We start from the raw sequence: 22782 nt of genomic DNA on the forward strand, positions 1-22782 counted from the left end.
AACTAGAACTGAACTAGAACTGAACTAGAACTGAACTAGAACTGAACTAGAACTGAACTAGAACTGAACTAGAACTGAACTAAAACTGAACTAGAACTGAACTAGTACCGAATTAGAACTGAACTAGAATTGAACAAGAACTGAACAAGAACTGAACAAGAACTGAACTAGAACTGAACTAAAAAATACCGAATAGAAGGTATTTTGTTATAAAAATTACTACAAAACTATAATTTAAAATAATCAATAAAAAATGTTTCTTTTTATCAAAAACCACCTTCAAAGAGCATGAACAAAATTATTAAGCAAAAAAAAATGTATGTATGCTTGTGTTTAATTAACAACAACACCTACTAAATCTACTAGAACAACAATAACAACAACCATGTTCATTATGAGCAATAGCAATAAAGAAATCCAGAAAGCAGTGAATTAACTGCACTGTTCTGCAACAAGGCAACGTAGAATAAGGTACTAAAATTCATAAAAATATATAGAAGCACGTGAATAGTGAATGATCAGAAAAAATAAATAAACAATACACTTCAGTTAATAAAAAAATACGAAAAAAAAAACTTGTCATAAAGCCCGGTAGATTAAAAAAAAATTGTTTGCTAGTTGTTGTTATTATGGTTGTCATATAGAATTACAAGTAAATTTATTTACATAAAAAAAAACAAAAACAATAATAAAAATATTAAAAGATTTCTATAACAATTGTTGTGGCAGAGCGGCAAGTTCCCCTTGTTCAGAAACAACAAAAATTATAAATAAAATAAAAACCTTTTTAATTTGATGCCAAATTATTTCAGAAAGCGGCACGCTTTTGCTTTATATATTGTGATGTCATTTTTTTTCAATTTTTTCTTATTTCCCTAGTAGTTTCATTTTCTCTGGTAGCGCCTCTTAGCGGTACATATTTCTTTTAACAATTTAAAGATAAATAATTAGTTAAATTAGACGCCCATTTGGCTGCATTTTTAGTTTTTATGGCGCTATAATAACATTGACATTTCTTTGGCAATTGGATATATAAGATATTATTGATTTTTTTTAAGATAAACAAGAGAAAAGTGAGGTAGGTTGAAAACGAAATAGAAATTGCCACTACTGGTATCATACAAGATTTTAAATAATTAGCAAAATATTTTAAAAATATTAAAAAAAAGTTTTATGCATAAAAAACACTTTTCAAAATCTTTTTTAAAGATTCTTAATTTTCTGTTAATTATTTTCTAGGATTTTTTTTTGAATAAAGTAACAAACTTTATAAACAACTTAAAGTACTTTTAAATTTTTTAGCTAAATATTGTCTAGTATTTACAAAAGTCTATATAGGTGGGTCATAGTTATTTTTAGATTATACGCTATGGGAATATTTATAGATTTCATTGATGATAGCCAAAAAAAAAAAAAACGTAGTGGAACAAATCATTCATTAAATTAAATAAAAGTTTTTGAATTATTTTCAAACTAAATTACTTAAGATACTAAACGAAACTACTGATGAAAGATCATAAAATTCAAATTCTTTAAAACTGAAAGTTTTCATTGAAAAATATAACAGGAGCTGAACTAGAACTTAATTAAAACTATACTAGAACTTAAACTGCCCTAGTTATGTTCTAGTTTTGTTTTAGTTCTGTTTGAGTTCTAGTTCAGTTCTAGTTCAGTTCTAGTTCAGTTCTAGTTCAGTTCTAGTTCAGTTCTAGTTCAGTTCTAGTTCAGTTCTAGTTCAGTTCTAGTTCAGTTCTAGTTCAGTTCTAGTTCAGTTCTAGTTCAGTTCTAGTTCTGTTGTAGTTCTGTTCTAGTTCTGTTCTAGTTCTGTTCTAGTTCTGTTCTAGTTCTGTTCTAGTTCTGTTCTAGTTCTGTTCTAGTTCTGTTCTAGTTCTGTTCTAGTTCTGTTCTAGTTCTGTTCTAGTTCTGTTCTAGTTCTGTTCTAGTTCTGTACTAGTTCTGTTCTAGTTCTGTTCTAGTTCTGTTCTAGTTCTGTTCTAGTTCTGTTCTAGTTCTGTTCTAGTTCTGTACTAGTTCTGTTCTAGTTCTGTTCTAGTTCTGTTCTAGTTCTGTTATAGTTCTGTTCTAGTTTTGTTTTAGTTCTGTTCAAATTCTGTTCTAGTTCTGTTCTAGTTCTGATCTAGTTCTGTTCTAGTTCTGTTCTAGTTCTGTTCTAGTTCTGTTCTAGTTCTGTTCTAGTTCTGTTCTAGTTCTGTTTTAGTTCTGTTCAAATTCTGTTCTAGTTCTGTTCTAGTTCTGATCTAGTTCTGTTCTAGTTCTGTTCTAGTTCTGTTCTAGTTCTGTTCTAGTTCTGTTCTAGTTCTGTTCTAGTTCTGTTCTAGTTCTGTTCTAGTTCTGTTCTAGTTCTGTTCTAGTTCTGTTCTAGTTCTGTTCTAGTTCTGTTCTAGTTCTGTTCTAGTTTTGTTCTAGTTCTGTTCTAGTTCAGATTTATTTAAGTTCTAGTTCAGATCTATTTAAGTTCTAGTTATGTTCTAGTTGAGATCTAAGTTCTAGTTCTGTTCTAGATCAGTTCTAATTCAAGTCTAGTTCTGTTTTAAATTTGTTCTTGTTTTGTTCTTGCTCTGTTCTAGTTCTGTTCTAGTTCAGATCTATTTAAGTTCTGGTTCTATTTCTGTTCTAGTTCTGTTATAGTTCTGTTCTAGTTCTGTTCTAGTTCTGTTCTTGTTCTGTTCTAGTTCTGTTCTAGTTCTGTTCTAGTTCTGTTCTAGTTCTGTTCTAGTTCTGTTCTAGTTCTGTTCTAGTTCTGTTCTAGTTCTGTTCTAGTTCTGTTCTAGTTCTAGTTCTGTTCTAGTTCTGTTCTAGTTCTGTTCTAGTTCTGTTCTAGTTCTGTTCTAGTTCTGTTCTAGTTCTGTTCTAGTTCTGTTCCAGTTCTGTTCTGTTCTAATTCTGTTCTAGTTCTATTCTAGTTGTGTTCTAGTTCTGTTGTAGTTTTATTCTAGTTCTGTTGTAGTTCTGTTCTAGTTCTGTTCTAATTCAATTCTAGTTCATTTCTAGTCTGTTTTAGTTCAGTTCTAGTTTAGTTCTAGTTCTGTGCTAGTTCTGTTCTAGTTCAGTTGTAATTCAGTTCTAGTTCAATTCTAGTTCGGTTCTAGTTGAGTTCTAGTTTAGTTCAGTTTAGTTTTTTATAAAAATCAAACAAATTATATTTCAAGGATATTGAATGTCACAAAAGTAATTACATATAATATTAGAAAACTTGACTTCCTATCAGTGGAATATTTTTAAAATTTTTAAGACTCTATTCACATTTTATGTGTCTTATTAGGCTTGTAATGCTTACATCTATATTCATAATCATTGTATTTAAAAATAACATTTTATTTCATTTTATAATGACCTACATTATTGTTGTTATTCATCATCTGTATACATAAATATTTCATATTTTTTTTATAATAATTTCCTTTGTATTTAAAAGAAAATAATTTCAAGATTCCCTTATCAATATTTTATATTTATTAAACACAAAAGGTGGCTTTACAGTAAAATCATTTTTATAAATTTATAATAATCAATATAATATTACCGGGTTTTTTTTCGCATGTTACTAGGGGAAATCATTTCTATTGCATAGAGATTTCGAAATCTAATAAATTTTGTATAAAATTGACTTTAAACTGACTTTTGCTATAGATTTTTAATAAAAAAATAAATGCTGTGATTTATAGGCAGTGGCAGCAATAGGAATTATGTTTTGAAAACTTAGAGATGATATTAAACATGTGTGATAGACAAGTCTGTGTTAATTTTTTGAACTGATAAGCTGTTTAAAGGTCCAGATTTTTAATGTTTATCAGATTCTTTTTCGTTTGCGTTGTTTTTATTAATTTTCTTTAATGTTTAAATAATTTGTAGATTAAATGACCTTTTTGTTTTCGTTTCGTTTTTATTATTGTGTCTGCAGCCGTTTTTTTTTTGAGTTTTGAAACAAATACTATTATTGTTTTATAAAACAATAAAAATTAAATGAATCATTTGCAAAAATACGAAAAGAAGAACAATTTCTAAATTTTAATGGGAGGGCAAAGATGCTTTCTTTTTATTTAAATTATTTTTGTTCGAACTGATTTTAAAATTTGTTTTATACTTAACAAACAAGATTGTTTTATAATTTTGTCTTTGTCAACTAGAACTGAACTAGAACAGAACAAGAACATAACTGAACTAGAACTGAACTAGGACTGAACTAGAACTGAACAAGAACTGAACTAGAACTGAACTAGGACTGAACTTGAACTAAACTAGAACAGAACTAGAACAGAACTAGAACAGAACTAGGAACTAGAACAGAACTAGAACAGAACTAGAACTGAACTAGAACAGAACTAGAACAGAACAAGAACAGAACTAGAACAGAACTAGAACAGAACTAGAACAGAACTAGAATTGAACCAGAACAGAACTAGAATTGAACTAGAACTGAACTAGAACTGAACTAGAACTGAACTAGAACTGAACTAGAACTGAACTAGAACTGAACTAGAACTGAACTAGAACTGAACTAGAACTGAACTAGAACTGAACTAGAACTGAACTAGAACTGAACTAGAACTGAACTAGAACAGAACTAGAACAGAACAAGAACAGAACTAGAACAGAACTAGAACAGAACTAGAATTGAACCAGAACAGAACTAGAATTGAACTAGAACTGAACTAGAACTGAACTAGAACTGAACTAGAACTGAACTAGAACTGAACTAGAACTGAACTAGAACTGAACTAGAACTGAACTAGAACTGAACTAGAACTGAACTAGAACTGAACTAGAACTGAACTAGAACTGAACTAGAACTGAACTAGAACTGAACTAGAACTGAACTAGAACTGAACTAGAACTGAACTAGAACTGAACTAGAACTGAACTAGAACTGAAATAGAACTGAACTAGAACTGAACTAGAACTGAACTAGAACTGAACTAGAACTGAACTAGAACTGAACTAGAACTGAACTAGAACTGAACTAGAACTGAACTAGAACTGAACTAGAACTGAACTAGAACTGAACTAGAACTGAACTAGAACTGAACTAGAACTGAACTAGAACAGAACTAGAACAGAACTAGAACAGAACTAGAACAGAACTAGAACTGAACTAAAACTGAACTAGAACTGAACTAGAACTGAACTAGAACTGAACTAGAACTGAACTAGAACTGAACTAGAACTGAACTAGAACTGAACTAGAACTGAACTAGAACTGAACTAGAACTGAACTAGAACTGAACTAGAACTGAACTAGAACTGAACTAGAACTGAACTGGAACTGAACTGGAACTGAACTAGAACTGAAATAAAACTGATCTAGAACTGAACTAGAACTGAACTAGAACTGAACTAGAACTGAACTAGAACTGAACTAGAACTGAACTAGAACTGAACTAGAACTGAACTAGAACTGAACTAGAACTGAACTAGAACTGAACTAGAACTGAACTAGAACTGAACTAGAACAGAACTAGAACAGAACTAGAACAGAACTAGAACAGAACTAGAACAGAACTAGAACAGAACTAGAACAGAACTAGAACAGAACTAGAACAGAACTAGAACAGAACTAGAACAGAACTAGAACAGAACTAGAACAGAACTAGAACAGAACTAGAACAGAACTAGAACAGAACTAGAACAGAACTAGAACAGAACTAGAACAGAACTAGAACAGAACTAGAACAGAACTAGAACAGAACTAGAACAGAACTAGAACAGAACTAGAACAGAACTAGAACAGAACTAGAACAGAACTAGAACAGAACTAGAACAGAACTAGAACAGAACAGAACTAGAACAGAACTAGAACAGAACTAGAACAGAACTAGAACAGAACTAGAACAGAACTAGAACAGAACTAGACAGAACTAGAACAAAACTAGAACAGAACTAGAACTGAACTAGAACAGAACAAGAACAGAACTAGAAGAGAACTAGAACTAGAACAGAACTAGAATTGAACCAAAACAGAACTAGAATTGAACTAGAACTGAACTGAACTAGAACTGAACTAGAACTGAACTAGAACTGAACTAGAACTGAACTAGAACTGAACTAGAACTGAACTAGAGCTGAACTAGAACTGAACTAGAACTGAACTAGAACTGAACTAGAACAGAACTAGAACTGAACTAGAACAGAACTAGAACAGAACTAGAACAGAACTAGAACTGAACTAGAACTGAACTAGAACTGAACTAGAACTGAACTAGAACTGAACTAGAACTGAACTAGAACTGAACTAGAACTGAACTAGAACTGAACTAGAACTGAACTAGAACTGAACTAGAACTGTACTAGAACTGTACTAGAACTGAACTAGAACTGAACTAGAACAGAAATCCTAGAAATGCTTGATGCGAAATACGAGAAGTTGCAATTAAAAAGAATCTGTTTCTGTAAATGGACATTTTACACCTTTAAGACTAATTACTTGTTTCTTAAAAACTATTACTTTATGAAATTAACCTTTAACATCATTCATTTTACTTTATTCTCTGTAAAAATCAAGGTTATTTCCCTAGTTTTAAATAAAATTTTGCCATAAATCTTCTAAGTTTTATTACCTGCACACATTCCAGTAAGACTTCTATTGTATACATTACAACGATATATTAATATAAATTAAAATAAATATTATAATAGTTAATTATAAAGAGAGCTTAATATATAAAGCAAATATTAAAATTTTTTTCACTATTTTTTTATTAGCAGTTAAATAATAGAAAAGATATTTTTGCAAAATCAATATTTAAGTAATGTTTGTTTAAGTTATTAAACAAACAAGTAAATAAATAACAATATTAAGTTGTTTATTTGTTTTCTTACAAATTGACAAATAAAAGATTAGATTTGCAAAACTTGACTTGATTATGGTGTGAAGATCATTTCAAGTGGGTAGAAAAATTTTAAGTACTAAAATATAAGAGGATCTTGAATAACGATGAAAAGTAGTCTGATCTATAGAACATAAAGAAGACTGAATTCTGTTGTATAGAACTGATGTTTAGTCCATATCCGCAAAAAAAATTTTCGGATAAAATCCTCACTTAACAATCTCAACTTTTTACGAAAAAGAAATTCCATATAACTTACCACATCTGTACCCGACAGTGCTGTCAGTATACGCATTTCCCAGAAATGCAACATACCAGCTGCTAGCGGTTGATCTCCTCTTACAACCGCCGTACCCTGTGAATAGGTGGGATGGAATGTAACATCTTGTCCTTTAATAATTGTATCCGATTCCGAACACTCATGCCAATTCCAGTGTATCGTATGTGTGGCAGGATCATCTTCACCACAACGACATTTAATCATATCTGGTATATGACCTTTATAACCGGCCACAGCCGTTGTCTTGGGAAATTCACAATCACAATAGGCAGGACAGATGGAAGATAAGCGAGAGTAGCCATTGGCACGATAACAAGGATGAGCAATTAAAATCTCATCATCATTATGATTATTATGAGGCATGTTTTGTCGCTTGTGTAGGTGTTGTTGTTGCTGCTGCTGTATTAGCCAATTTGCTGTTTGTTGGCCAGGAATTTTCCAGTTTGATAGTAGTGGCCTTTTTGTACGTGGTACATAAAAGGTAAATGCTACAGAATGGGTTAATAAACTTAGTAATTGACCCGTTTTGAAGGCTGTTTATTTTCTCTTAAAGATAATAAAATTGTTTATTATTAATTAAATTATAACTTTTGTTATAATTTATTTTCTTTTTTTTAATTTCTTTTTAAAAAATCTTCTTTGTTTTTATTTTTTTATTTAACACGAGGACCCGAACCCGTTTATATATTTTAAAGAAAATACATGCGCTACGTTAGCTGTCCAAGACTTGAGTGATACCACTGGTTGTGTATAACTACTCTCATATGCTCTTTATTCGCTTTTCATTGTGTCTACTATAGTCTAGGTGCCGACTGTTGGGTGGTGATGGTCGTCGTGGTCGTTGTTACTATCTGTCAGTGTGTTTGCAAGGCATGAATCAATGCATGTTTAATGAATGTAAACAATTGTTTTTGTTTATATTTTTTTCATGGGAAAACTACTTTGAAAGAGGTGGTAGAGGGACGATTGCTGCAGAGTATGATTCTACAAAGAAGACTTTATACATATCAAAAAAGAACTAGATCTACAAAGAACTGCATTAGAACAGAAGTAGAAGAATAATAGTACAAAATTAAAAAAGAATTAGAATATAACTAGAACTAGTACACAAGTAGAAAATAAGTAGAATATAACCAGATTTAGAACTAGAATTAGAACTAAGTTAAAAACATAAGTAGAAGAGGAACAGAATTAGTACTAAATTAGAACTGATCTCGAACCGAACTACACAACTAAACTAGATCTAAACATGAGCTGAACTAGAATAGAATAGAACTAGTTCAGAACTAGAGCTGAACTAGATCTGAACTAGAACTGAACTAGAACTGAACTAGAACTGAACTAGAACTGAACTAGAACTGAACTAGAACTGAACTAGAACTGAACTAGAACTGAACTAGAACTGAACTAGAACTGAACTAGAACTGAACTAGAACTGAACTAGAACTAAACTAAAACTGAAATAGAACTGAACTAGAATGGAACTAAAACTGAATTAGACTTGAATTGGAGGTGAACTATAAATTAATAAAAACTGAACTAGAACTGAACTTGATGTGAATTAGAACTGAACTAGAGATGAACTAAAACTAAACTAGAGATGAACTAGCACTGAACTAGTACTGAACTTGAACTGAACTAGAACTTAACTAGAACTGAACTAGAACTGAACTAGAGATGAACTAGAACTGAACTAGAACTGAGCTAGAACTGAACTAGAACTGAACTAGAGATGAACTAGAACTGAACTAGAGATGAACTAGAACTGAACTAGAACTGAACTAGAGATGAACTAGAACTGAACTAGAGATGAACTAGAACTGAACTAGAACTGAACTAGAACTGAACTAGAATTGAACTAGAACTCAACTGGAAACGAGTTAGAATTGAACTAGAACTGAACTAGAACTGAACTAGAACTGAACTAGAACTAAACTAGAACTGAACTAGAACTAGAACTAAACTAGAACTGAACAAGAACTGAACTAGAATTGAACTAGAACTGACCTAGAACCTAACCTGAACTAGAACTAAACTAGAACTGAACTAGAATTGAACTTGAACGGAACTAGAACTAAACTAGAACTGAACTAGAATTGAACTAGAACTGAACAAGAACTGCGCAGAACTAAAACTGAACGTTAACTAGAACAGAACTAGAATTGGACTAGATCTCAACTAAAAGTAAACTAGACTTGGATCAGATATTAAACTGGTTTAGTACTATCAGTTTCTTAACAAATAGACCTGCGCATTCTTAATTCAGCTCCGGGAAAAGAAAGATTGCTTTACTTTTTGTTTTGTCTTCGATAGTTTTACTTTTCAAACCGCATTGGTTAATGGGTGACTCCGAAATATTTCGAGTTTTGACCATATGCAATAGTATTAACTTAAAATAAATATTTTTAATGGTGGAAAACCAGAAAGAAATTAATTTAATATTCAGTCCAGTCATACTCAAATAATTGTTTGATTCGATCAAGTTAGTCTTAGCTTGCTCCTGGAGCTAAGCAAATAAACAAATGGACCTGCATTTAGTTCGTACATATAGGCCTATATTTCCTTATATCACCCCCATAAAAGCTTGAAGATATGTTAACAAACTATTGCTACTGTAGGGTTTCACCGTATTCGTACTAAATTCCTTAATTTTCTTTTACATCTCTTACATATTGAAACCATTCACCGGCCCTTACATTTCGCCCTGCACTCTTTTACTCACATTTTATATTTTTTGCAATTTTTCAATGAAATTTTTATAAATAAACACAAATTATTTAAAAATATATAAAATTTTGCACAATTAAACTTATTTTTTATAAAATTATTAAAATTTTCCCAAAAAACACTGCTAAAACTTACAAAAATAAAGATTTTTTTATTTTCCCTCAGCTGTCATTGAAATAAGTGAAAAAAGAGCATAAGAAAGAGTGAGAAAACAAATGGGAATGTAAACATTAACAGGGTTGTATAAATTAAGTACTAAAATATGAGTTGTATTTTTTAACTTCATCAATAACAGTTTAGGCTGTTAATAATAAGGAAAGTTGAAAGTTGATTTTTTAAAAATTTAATTAGAAATTTGTTTTTATTTGATTTTTTAATAAAATAGTACAATTTTGGATATTTTACGTTATTTATTAAATATATTGTTTATTTTGTTAACTATTTGCAGGTCACTTCAATCAAGTCAAGTTTGAGTTGAAACTATCATCAAATTTTACAAGGTAATGAATTTTTATTATTATTTTTTAATTACAAATTCAAATAAACAATAGCAAACTTATATTTTAATCTGAATCCGAATTTATTTATTATTTAATTGCAAATTATACATATCAAGAAATAACTTGGTAAATTTAACAGCTAATAATCTGATCTATAGAAAGTTGAACAAGAAGTGATATCTACTTGTCTAGAGAAAAGTTGATAGAAAAGTAAACTACTTAACAAGTGGTATTTTTTATAGAGAATAGTTAATCATAAAGTGATCTTCTTTTGTAGAGAAAAGTTCTTCAAATCTTATTTTCTTAAGAAAAGTTCATAGAAAAGTGATCCACTTTTCTAGAATAAACTTGATTAAAAAATTTTTAGTCTTTTTTCAATTATGATCGACATTTGATCCATTTTTAAAGAGAAAATTTTATCAAAATGTGTTAAATTTTAAAATTATGTACGACTAATCCTAGTTTTAGTTTATGTAATTTGATTTAGTAATAGGAATCTTAACTTGAAACGAAAAGTCGTATTTTCGACTTTTTGCATTTAGTTAAAAGTTGACTTTAAGACTTTTTCCATTTTATGAAAAGTCGATTTTAGATTTTTTCACTTAATTAAAAGTCGACTGTTAGACTTTAAGTATTTTATAAATAGTCGACTTTTCGACTTCTCGACTTTTCAACTTTTCTACTATTTTTGACTTCTCGACTTTTTTTCGACTATTTTAGAGTTTTTACTTTTTTACACTTATTTAAAATTTTCGACTATTTTTTACTTTTTTCTACTATTATCGATTTTTTTCGATTTTTTTCGATTTTTTTGACTTTATTCGAAAGTCGGAAAAATTAGATTTTCCGACCTTTTTGACTTTTTTCGACATTTAACGACTTTTTGATTTTTTCGACTTATCGACTTTTTTCAATTTCTTTCGACTTTTTTCGACTATTTTTTGACTTTTTTCTAGTTTTTCCGATTATTTTAGAGTTTTTGACTTTTTTGCACTTATTTAAAATTTTCGACTATTTTTGACTTTTTTCTACTATTTTCGAGTTTTTGACCTTTTATCGACTTTTTCCGACTTTTCGTCATTTTTCGAATTTTTACGACTTTTTGATTTTTTTCGAGTTTCTAACTTTTTTTGACCTTTATTTCGAAAGTCACCTTTTTTTGCAGACGATAGCCGCGTTATTGACTTTTTTCGAACAAAATAGTCGACTTCGACTTTTTTCGGCAAAAAGTCGATTGTTTGATTATTCGAGAGCCAATTTATAAACCCTATTTAGTAAGCAAATTATTTTATTACTCTTTAAAATATTCGGCCGGTCACTACTAGAAACATCAACCTTGTTTTTACTTAAGAATTGTTATTGTAAAATGTAGTGCCTACCTTTAGGATGATGAAAAATTAAATCTTGGTTGGAAAAAGCAACGTTTTTTTTTTAAATTCAAAATCTAAATATTTAATGTTGGATTTTAAGGAGGTTTTTTTTTACCTCATGAGGTCCTTAAATCGAATTATATTACTGACATGTGAGTACCCAGTTCATGTTGTAAAGACTTTTACTAAAATAGTAAATTAATCTTAAAACTATAAATTTGTTTATTAAACCAATCCTTTTTCTTTTAAAACTTTCTTTTACAGAAACTAATTAGTTTTTCCCCTAGATTCCCATGAAAAAATTTCTATTTTAAATATTTAATTATTTACACATGTTATTTTAATTTTATTACACATTTTAAAGTAAAGACTTTCGAAACCTTTAACTTTTACAAAATAACATTCCCACGTAATTCAATTTTTTTTAAATCTTTCTTAAACAAACACTTAAAAGAAATCACCCCCTTCTAAGAAGATTTTCCATATAATCGAATTTTCTAAACACGAAATTTCTTTTGAACTAATTAGTGATAGAAAGGATTAAAAAGGTTAACAAAAAAATTAAAAAAAAAAAATTAAAAAAAGGGGAAAAATATTAATAAGAAATTTTGGAGAGCCAAAAATTTAATTCATATATTTTTATCATTTTTCTAATCTAAGGAAATAGTTAAAATAATAATCATTCAAATTTGAGAAAAATAAGAATTAACTTTTACAATGTACATTCTATAGCTCTAGTTAAATTTCTGCTTATTTATTTAGTTTGCGCTAAAACTCATGCTAAACCTCACGTCTAGAGTCCTCATACCTTTTAGACACATTCCCAACACATTCCATTTCACCTACCTCAAGCCAAAACACATTCCTTTTTATGCATACTTTTACCTCCTTAAAATATTTTCAACACTTTTGTGTCTCAATTGACACAAGTGTTCTTATTTGTATTGATTTTTTATTTAATAAACATAAATCTTAAATCATAAATATTTCTTTTAGTTGTGTTGTTTATATTTTCAACCCTCAAAGATTTTCAAAAAATTATGTTTATTTTAAAATATTTTCTAAATTTTTTTTCAAACTTTCCCACGATTTGTTAGAAGCAATTGAGAGAAGACAGAAAAGACACAACAGCACCTGCCTTTGAACAATAATGGAAAATATATAGATCTTTAATTAAATAGTAGTAAAAAGTTTCTGGAAAAGCAATATTGTAATAAATGCTAAATTAATGAAACCGATTAATTTGTAAATTGTGAATAGTATTCAAATTAAGTATCAGATGTTTCTAATCAGAATTACTTACGAAAACTGAAACGAGCTAGAACAGATCTATAACAAAACTAAAATAGAACTAGAACAGAATAAGAACAGAACTAGAACAGAACTAGAACAGAACAGAACTAGAACAGAACTAGAACAGAACTAGAACAGAACTAGAACAGAACTAGAACAGAACTAGAACAGAACTAGAACAGAACTAGAACAGAACTAGAACAGAACTAGAACAGAACTAGAACAGAACTAGAACAGAACTAGAACAGAACTAGAACAGAACTAGAACAGAACTAGAACAGAACTAGAACAGAACTAGAACAGAACTAGAACAGAACTAGAACAGAACTAGAACAGAACTAGAACAGAACTAGAACAGAATTAGAACAGAACTAGAACAGAACTAGAACAGAACTAGAACAGAACTAGAACAGAACTAGAACAGAACTAGAACAGAACTAGAACAGAACTAGAACAGAACTAGAACAGAACTAGAACAGAACTAGAACTAGAAGTAGAACAGAACTAGAACAGAACTAAAACAGAACTAGAACAGAACTAGAACAGACTAGAACAGAACTAGAACAGAAACTAGAACAGAACTAGAACAGAACTAGAACAGAACTAGAACAGAACTAGAACAGAACTAGAACAGAACTAGAACATAACTAGAACATAACTAGAACAGAACTAGAATAGAACTAGAACAGAACTAGAACAGAACTAGAACAGAACTAGAACAGAACTAGAACAGAACTAGAACAGAACTAGAACAGAACTAGAACAGAACTAGAACAGAACTAGAACAGAACTAGAACAGAACTAGAACAGAACTAGAACAGAACTAGAACAGAACTAGAACAGAACTAGAACAGAACTAGAACAGAACTAGAACAGAACTAGAACAGAACTAGAACAGAACTAGAACAGAACTAGAACAGAACTAGAACAGAACTAGAACAGAACTAGAACAGAACTAGAACAGGACTAGAACAGAACTAGAACAGAACTAGAACTAGAAGTAGAACTAGAAGTAGAACAGAACTAGAACAGAACTAAAACAGAACTAGAACAGAACTAGAACAGAACTAGAACAGAACTAGAACAGAACTAGAACAGAACTAGAACAGAACTAGAACAGAACTAGAACAGAACTAGAACAGAACTAGAACAGAACTAGAACAGAAACTAGAACAGAACTAGAACAGAACTAGAACAGAACTAGAACAGAACTAGAACAGAACTAGAACAGAACTAGAACAGAACTAGAACAGAACTAGAACAGGACTAGAACAGAACTAGAACAGAACTAGAACAGAACTAGAACAGAACTAGAACAGAACTAGAACAGAACTAGAACAGAACTAGAACAGAACTAGAACAGAACTAGAACAGAACTAGAACAGAACTAGAACAGAACTAGAACAGAACTAGAACAGAACTAGAACAGAACTAGAACAGAACTAGAACAGAACTAGAAACAGAACTAGAACAGAACTAGAACAGAACTAGAACAGGAACTAGAACAGAACTAGAACAGAACTAGAACAGAACTAGAACAGAACTAGAACAGAACTAGAACAGAACTAGAACAGATCTAGAACAGAACTAGAACAGAACTAGAACAGAACTAGAACAGAACTAGAACAGAACTAGAACAGAACTAGAACAGAACTAGAACAGAACTAGAACAGAACTAGAACAGAACTAGAACAGAACTAGAACAGAACTAGAACAGAACTAGAACAGAACTAGAACAGAACTAGAACAGAACTAGAACAGAACAAGAACAGAACTAGAACAGAACTAGAACAGAACTAGAACAGAACTAGAACAGAACTAGAACAGAACTAGAACAGAACTAGAACAGAAAGTGAACAGAACTAGAACAGAACTAGAACAGAACTAGAACAGAACTAGAACAGAACTAGAACAGAACTAGAACAGAACTAGAACAGAACTAGAACAGAACTAGAACAGAACTAGAACAGAACTAGAACAGAACTAGAACAGAACTAGAACAGAACTAGAACAGAACTAGAACAGAACTAGAACAGAACTAGAACAGAACTAGAACAGAACTAGAACAGAACTAGAACAGAACTAGAACAGAACTAGAACAGAACTGAACAGAACTAGAACAGAACTAGAACAGAACTAGAACAGAACTAGAACAGAACTAGAACAGAACTAGAACAGAACTAGAACAGAACTAGAACAGAACTAGAACAGAACTAGAACAGAACTAGAACAGAACTAGAACAGAACTAGAACAGAACTGGAACAGAACTAGAACAAAACTAGAACAGAACTAGAACAGAACTAGAACAGAACTAGAACAGTAACTAGAACATAACTAGAACATAACTAGAACATAACTAGAACATAACTAGAACATAACTAGAACAGAACTAGAACAGAACTAGAACAGAACTAGAACAGAACTAGAACTGAACTTAAATGAAATTTAAATAGAGCTAGCACAAACATGAATTAGAATTCATTCGTTAATTAATCCATTGTTGCTGATCAAAATTAAACATACAAATAATAAAAACTGTCATGAACCTGTAAAAAAAATTGTGTCTAGAAATAATCATTATTTTTGAACAAATACCTGCTTTTATATCAAATCACCCTTGTCATGTTTAATCAATAGATTTTAACTGTGTATTGGAATTTCTTTTTTGATAAAACATGAATATTTAAAAATAAATCTTTTAACCCACCACCTTTTTACAAATACATACCTACCACCCTTCCCAGGAACATCAAACATATTATAGCCACCATTTTCAGATCAAACAATAAGCTGGTCATTATTATTTTTATACAAAATTCCATCATAAGCGTGTTGAACATGTGCATTAAAATAAAATATCCAAAACAAAATCAGGTTCTAAAAGAAAATTTTCTCAAAACATTCCCACGGTTTGAAATAAACTACCACCACTCCACACTCCACTATCAAAAACACTTTAAACAAACAGAGACCTATGCCTAAACAACCCCTCAGACACCTGTGAGGCGTACATTATCATAAACAACCCCATACAGCTAATGCACACTTTACGCATGCGCAAAATACTTAAACAAGAAACAAACACTTGATCACTGTTGGTCTTTCTTGCTTCTCGAATAAAAATCCCTAAACAAATCTTTTAACCTCCACTTTTTTGTTGCTTTTGTTTAACATCAAAAACCTAAAAAAAGTTAAATGGGGAAATTCATTTAAAAGATTTCATATTCCTATTTAATTTCTACAATAACAAAAAACCCTTAAAAAAATTACTAAAAACTATTCGTAACGGAAATATTTCCCACGATTTCAATCTACAACTAGTATTTACTCTACTAGTTGTGTTAATAACGGGGAGCAGGTGTTACTCCTTCCACCAGCAAAACTAGAAACCAAAATAAATTTATTCTTTAACAAAAGGACGGACACAAAACAATCAATGTACATTAATTTGAATCCTGCTTAATCATCATATGACATGCCTTGGCATAGCAGAATGTAAAGTAATTTTCAAGATCCTGGGAAAATATTTTCTCACGAAACTCTACTATATATGAGCGAACAAGATGAAGAAGACGATGAAAAAACTAAAACAAAAACAACTTTTAAATGTTAAAGAATTGTGGCAGGATTGCAAGGAAGCTAAAATACTTTAAATGTCCTTTTTGAGTTTATATGTTCAAACACATTCTACGCATGCTTAACACACGAGTTGGAAACGAGCCATTTAGTTTTAACCTCATAGCGTGACAAAAGGGACAAATAGGTTCCTCAACTTTGTTCAAAAGTATAAGGATTTGATCAATTTAACTTTTCTTTATCATCTTTTCTTTAGAAATGTTAATCACTTTTTCTCTAGAAATGTCGTAGATCACTTTTTAATGAACTTTTCTCTAGAAAAGTAGATGACTTTTTTATCACCATTTCTCAAGAAAAGTAGATTACTTTTTTATCGTCTTTTCTCTAGAAAAGTAGATCACTTTTTGATCTTCTTTCCTCTAGAAAAGTAGATCACATTTTGCTCATATTTTCTCTAAAAAGTAGATCAATTTTTTATCATATTTTCTCTTGAAAAGTAGATCACTTTTTGATCGTCTTTTTGCTCATATTTTCTCCAGAAAAGTATATCATATATTCTCTAAAAAGTAGATCACTTTTTGATCATGCCTTTTCTCTAGAAAAGTATATCGCTTTTTGATTGTCTTTTCCCTAGAAAAGTAGATCACTTTTTGATCAACTTTTCTCTAGAAAAGTACGTCACTTTTTGATCGTCTTTTTTCTAGAAAAGTAGATCTCTTTTAATTTTTTTTCTTTAGCAAAGTAGATTACTTTTTGATCATCTTTTCTCTACCTTTTGATCATCTTTTCTCTACCTTTTGATCATCTTTTCTCCTTTTCTCATCTTTTTACCAACTTTTCTCTAAACAAGTAGATCACTTTTAGATCGTCTTTTCTCTAGAAAAGTAGATTACTTCTTGATTTTCTTTTCCCTAGAAAAGTAGATCACATTTTGATCATGTCTTTTCTCTAGAAAAGTATATCGCTTTTTGATCGTCTTTTCCCTAGAAAAGTATATCACTTTTTTATCAACTTTTCTCTAGAAAAGTACGTCACTGTTTGATCGTCTTTTTTCTAGAAAATTAGAACTATTTTGATTAGCAAAGTAGATCACTTTTTGGTCATCTCTTCTCTAGAAAAGTAGATCGCTTTTTTACCAACTTTTCTCTAAAAAAGTAGATCACTTTTTTATCGTCTTTTGTCTAGAAAAGTAGATTACTTCTTGATTTTCTTTTCCCTAGAAAAGTAGATCACTTTTTGATCATCTTTTCTCCAGAGAAGTTTATCACTTTTTGATCTTGTTTTCTCTTGAAAAGTAGATTACTTTTTGATCATCTTTTCTCTAGAAAAATAGATCACTTTTTGATCTTGTTTTCTCTTGAAAAGTAGATCACTTTTTGATCATGTTTTTTCTTGAAAAGTAAATCACTTTGTGATCATCTTTTCTCTAGAAAAACAGATCACTTTTTGATCAAATTCTCTAGAAAAGTAGATCACTTTTTGATCATTATTTCTCTAGAAAAATATATCACTTTTTAATTGTCTTTTTCCTAGAAACTTAGAGAAAAGTACATCACTTTTTGATCATCTTTTCTCTAGAAAAGTGCATATCTTTTTGATCATCTTTTTTTATTGAAAAGTAGATCACCTTTTGATCAAATATCTCTAGAAAAGTAGATCACTTTTGATAATCTTTTTTCTAAAACTATAGATCACTTTTTGATCATCTTTTCTCTAGCTAAGTTCATCATTTTTTTGTCATCTTTCTGTAGAAAAGTAGAACACTTTTTGATAATTTTTTCTCTAGACAAGTAGATCAATTTTTACCAACTTTTGATCAACTTTTCTTTAAAAGAAAAAATCACTTTTTGATCAAAATTTCTCTAGATCATCACTTTTTGGTTAACTTCTCTATACGAAAGTAGATCAATTTTTTTATCAAATTCTGTCTTTTGATCAACATATCTTTAGTAGAGAAGATCACGTTTTGATCAACATTTTTCTAGATAAACTTTTAAGCAACTGTTTTTTCTAAATCACAATTTCCCTAGAAAAGTAGATCACGTTAAGATCAACTTGTCTCTAGAAAAGTGGATCATTTTTCTCTAGAATAGATCACTTTTTGATCAAACTTTTTCTATAAAATTTTGGGAAATATTTAACTCGGTTGTTCAACAAAGTTGATCTTGATTGTATGAAATTGTATAAGGATTTTATTGAAAAAATTTACCAGCCACTTTAAGTGTTAAGACAGGACAACCTACATAAAGACACAGACACACAGACACAACAAGGACATCTTTTTTACAATAATAACTCGTAAGATAAGAAAAAGAAAGAAAAACCTTAAAACAGGAATTGAAATGTTGAAACAACAAAATGCACATGCTACGTACGAGCTGAGCTGTAAACCAACCGTGGGAACATAAATGGCAAGAAGTTGCATTTCAACTCCTGGCAAGATGCTGCCAAAAGATAATAATATAAATAATAACAAGAGTAACAGCAACAACAACAATAACAATACTAAGAAGAAAAATAATAATAAAGGACTTTAAAAATCTTCTCTACATATACAATTTTTCAAAATTGTGATATTTATTAAAAAAAAAATTTACAATTTTATTGTTGTAATTGTAGTACGAAAATTTTTATATGAAAATAGGGTTGTAATATGATATTCTTTTTTGGGTTATGGGTTTTGTTTAAAATGCATTTTGTTTTATTTTTTATAATTTTACATAAAACACGTTTCAATTTAACGAAAATTTTAACTGCGCATGCGTAAAGTGAGCGCCAAAATTTATTCATATAGTATGTTTGTTTGAACGTGTTACTAAAGCAAGAACCTGCTTTTAGGAATTGTTAAAGGTTTTCTGCCAGTTGAGGTACAGGTGCGTTGCAATCGTGGGAAAGTTAAAATTTTATGCAAACATTAAAAAAAGATCCTTATTTAGGGGTTGCATATATTAAAAAGGGTCTTATGTCTAGATTTATATTTTTATATTTAACAAGAGTTTTCATAAAATAGACTTTTGTCTTAACACTTGTGTCTTTGTTTGAAATGGTAGCAATTTTTGAATTTGGTTTGTTGGTTTTTGGTATGTGTTTAGTACGAGTTTAAGCATATTCTAAAAATTGATGACTGCCACAGACTAGAACGTGTGATGATTGACAGTGTGCCAATGTTTTGGCTAGATATTTAGTGGGTGTGTGCTAGAGAGTAAGAGTTTGACTATAGGTAGGTATATAAAACGAAAGGTGTTATGATTGCAATTATTATAATCTTGAACTACTTTTCTCTAGATTACTACATCTTTATTTAAAAAACTTTTCTGTTTTATATAAATATTTCGATCTCTGTTTGATCAGCTTTTCTCTAGAAAAGCAGATCGCTTTTTAATTAACTTTTCTCTAGATAGAAGATCACTTTGCGAATAAACTCTTTTGAGAAAAAAGTAAAGCAATTTCATGATTATCTTCTTTCAAGAAAATTGAATAAATTTTTGATCAACTTTTCTCTAGAAAAGCAGACCACCTTTTGACCAAGTTTTCTCTAGAAAGTAGATCACTTTTCGATCAAACTCTCTTGAAGAACAATATCACTTTTTAAACGAGAACTGTGCTAGATCTAAACTAAACTGAAGTAGATCTAAACTGGAACTGAACTAGATCTAAACTAGAACTGAACTATAACTGAACTATAACTGAACTATAACTGAACTATAACTGAATTATAACTGAACTATAACTGAACTATAACTGAACTAGAACTGAACTAGAACTGAAGTAGAACTGAACTAGAACTGAAGTAGAACTGAACTAGAACTGAACTAGAACTGAACTAGAACTGAACTAGAACTGAACTAGAACTGAACTAGAACTGAACTAGAACTGAACTAGAACTGAACTAGAACTGAACTAGAACTGAACTAGAACTGAACTAGAACTGAACTAGAACTGAACTAGAACTGAACTAGAACTGAACTAGAACTGAACTAGAACTGAACTAGAACTGAACTAGAACTGAACTAGAACTGAACTAGAACTGAACTAGAACTGAACTAGAACTGAACTAGAACTGAACTAGAACTGAACTAGAACTGAACTAGAACTGGAACTAGAACTGAACTAGAACTGAACTAGAACTGAACTAGAACTGAACTAGAACTGAACTAGAACTAGAAGTGAACTAGAACTGAACTAGAACTGAACTAGAACTGAAAAAGAACTGAACTAGAACGGAACTAGAAATGAACTAGAATTTAACTACAACTGAACAACTGAACTAGAACTGAACTAGAACTGAACTAGAACTGAACTAGAACTGAACTAGAACTGAACTAGAACTGAACCAGAACTGAACTAGAACTGAACTAGAACTGAACTAGAACTGAACTAGAACTGAACTAGAACTGAACTAGAACTGAACTAGAACTGAACTAGAACTGAACTAGAACTGAACTAGAACTAGAACTGAACTAGAACTGAACTAGAACTGAAAAAGAACTGAACTAGAACGGAACTAGAAATGAACTAGAATTTAACTACAACTGAACAAGAACTGACCTAGAACTGAACTAGAACTGAAACTACTAGACAAGAAGATCACTTTTTGACCAATTGCTCTCTAGAAAACTGGATAATTTTTTTGAACAACTTTTTTTTTTAATTTTTTTCGTAGCTTTTCATTTAGAAAATTGGACTAAATTAGTTAAGGTTCTCATGAAATACTTTCATTATTAAGTTTATTGATTTTTGTACCAGCATTTTATCGTCTATTATGCAAAAAGTATTTATTGCATGACATTTTTTCCCAAGTAAGTAGTAGGGTGGTGCAAGTACAAGACATAAATTTCATTAAAGATCCTTTTATATTTTGCTGAAATGTGTGAGTGTGTGAATACTTTTGCATTAAATATACCAGCACAAGTCTGGAGTTATTAATCAAAGAAATCAATTAAATGCTGTTGTTGCATTAATTAAGAAACACATAAAAAATCCCTTATAATGGAAATTCGTTTTAATAGAATGTTTTCATAAATCTCAAAATTATTTTTAACAGTTTCACAGTTCAATGACAAAATTAAAACGATTTGAATTTTCTTTATTAAAAAGCTATACACAAACATATGAAGGAACATTGTTATTTCAAATTAAAATTTTATCACAGATTTTTAAAAAAGGAAAAACACCCCCTAAAACTAAATCACCGATCAATAATTATCATACAAATTTTAATAACAAACATAAATTGGAATTATGCTGGTTTTATGGAAAAACAAACTGAGATAAAATATCAAAAAACCAAAACTAAATTTAATATGGAAATTTGTAAAACATTAAGAAAAAAAAACCCTCAACTAATTAAGGCCTTTTAAAACCCAAAAATATTGAAAACTAAAAACCGATAAAAAAGAAGAAAATCAATAACATGTTAGTTGAAACTCTTATAAGTTTTATAGCAAGAAATAATTTAAATGAAATGTAATCACAAAAAAAAAAAACAGTTAAATTATAAAGGAGCCCTTTGGGTAATAATTTAACAACAAGTTTTTAGCATCATAAGAGAATGACTCCCTCTTCTTTGATTAAAGTTTCTTTATTTCTTCTTCTTAATTTTCTTTTCTTTAAAATATTCTGGTTTTCAAAATGTAATCAGAGGTTTTCTACCGAACCCAAACCCATTATTATAATGTTTTTAAAAATTTTATACGTTACGAGAGCGTAAAGGGTCACTGTAACGAATCTAAAACATATATTTTACAATTTTGCTGCTTTCTGGTTTTTAATACTTTTTTTAAGGGGGATTTCTTTATTTTTCTTCATTTGAAAGGCAGCTCAGAAAAGTCAATTAAAAAAATCGTTTTATTTTGTTTTTTTTTTCTTATTTTTTTAAAGTCTTTGGTGATATAAACTAAGTATTGAGATGCAGTATATGTCAATCACTTTTGAAAAAAAAACACAGAGATACGAATGTTTAACGTTCCTATACGCAGCTTAAATAAACACAATTCTTATCGCTTTAATGTTGTATGCAGCAGTAATGGAAAAGTATTAATTGTTAAAAATTAAGCCACGAACTAGAACAGCACTAGAACAGAACTAAAACAGAACTAGAACAGAACTAGAACAGAACTAGAACAGAACTAGAACAGAACTAGAACAGAACTAGAAAAGAACTAGAAAAGAACTAGAACAGAACTAGAAC

The 22782-nt window shown here is 30.1% G+C and overlaps 1 protein-coding gene and 1 long non-coding RNA gene across 2 annotated transcripts in view; one reads left to right on the top strand and one right to left on the bottom strand.

The window, feature by feature from the left end:
* Positions 1–7880, bottom strand: part of LOC111682611 (SPRY domain-containing SOCS box protein 3) — a 10694-nt gene extending 2814 nt beyond the window's left edge. Inside the window, exon 1 of the mRNA XM_023444602.2 lies at positions 7105–7880. Within this exon, the coding sequence (XP_023300370.2) occupies positions 7105–7488 (384 nt within the window). The 5' untranslated portion in view covers positions 7489–7880. The remainder of the gene's footprint in view (positions 1–7104) is intronic.
* LOC124420090 overlaps positions 1–22782 on the top strand; it is a 175436-nt gene that overhangs the window by 35687 nt on the left and 116967 nt on the right. The window contains exon 2 of the long non-coding RNA XR_006941022.1: positions 10301–10352. This is a non-coding gene — a long non-coding RNA (uncharacterized LOC124420090). The remainder of the gene's footprint in view (positions 1–10300; positions 10353–22782) is intronic.

Source organism: Lucilia cuprina, chromosome 5 (assembly GCF_022045245.1).
Source record: "Lucilia cuprina isolate Lc7/37 chromosome 5, ASM2204524v1, whole genome shotgun sequence".
Taxonomy (NCBI): Eukaryota; Metazoa; Arthropoda; class Insecta; order Diptera; family Calliphoridae; genus Lucilia; species Lucilia cuprina.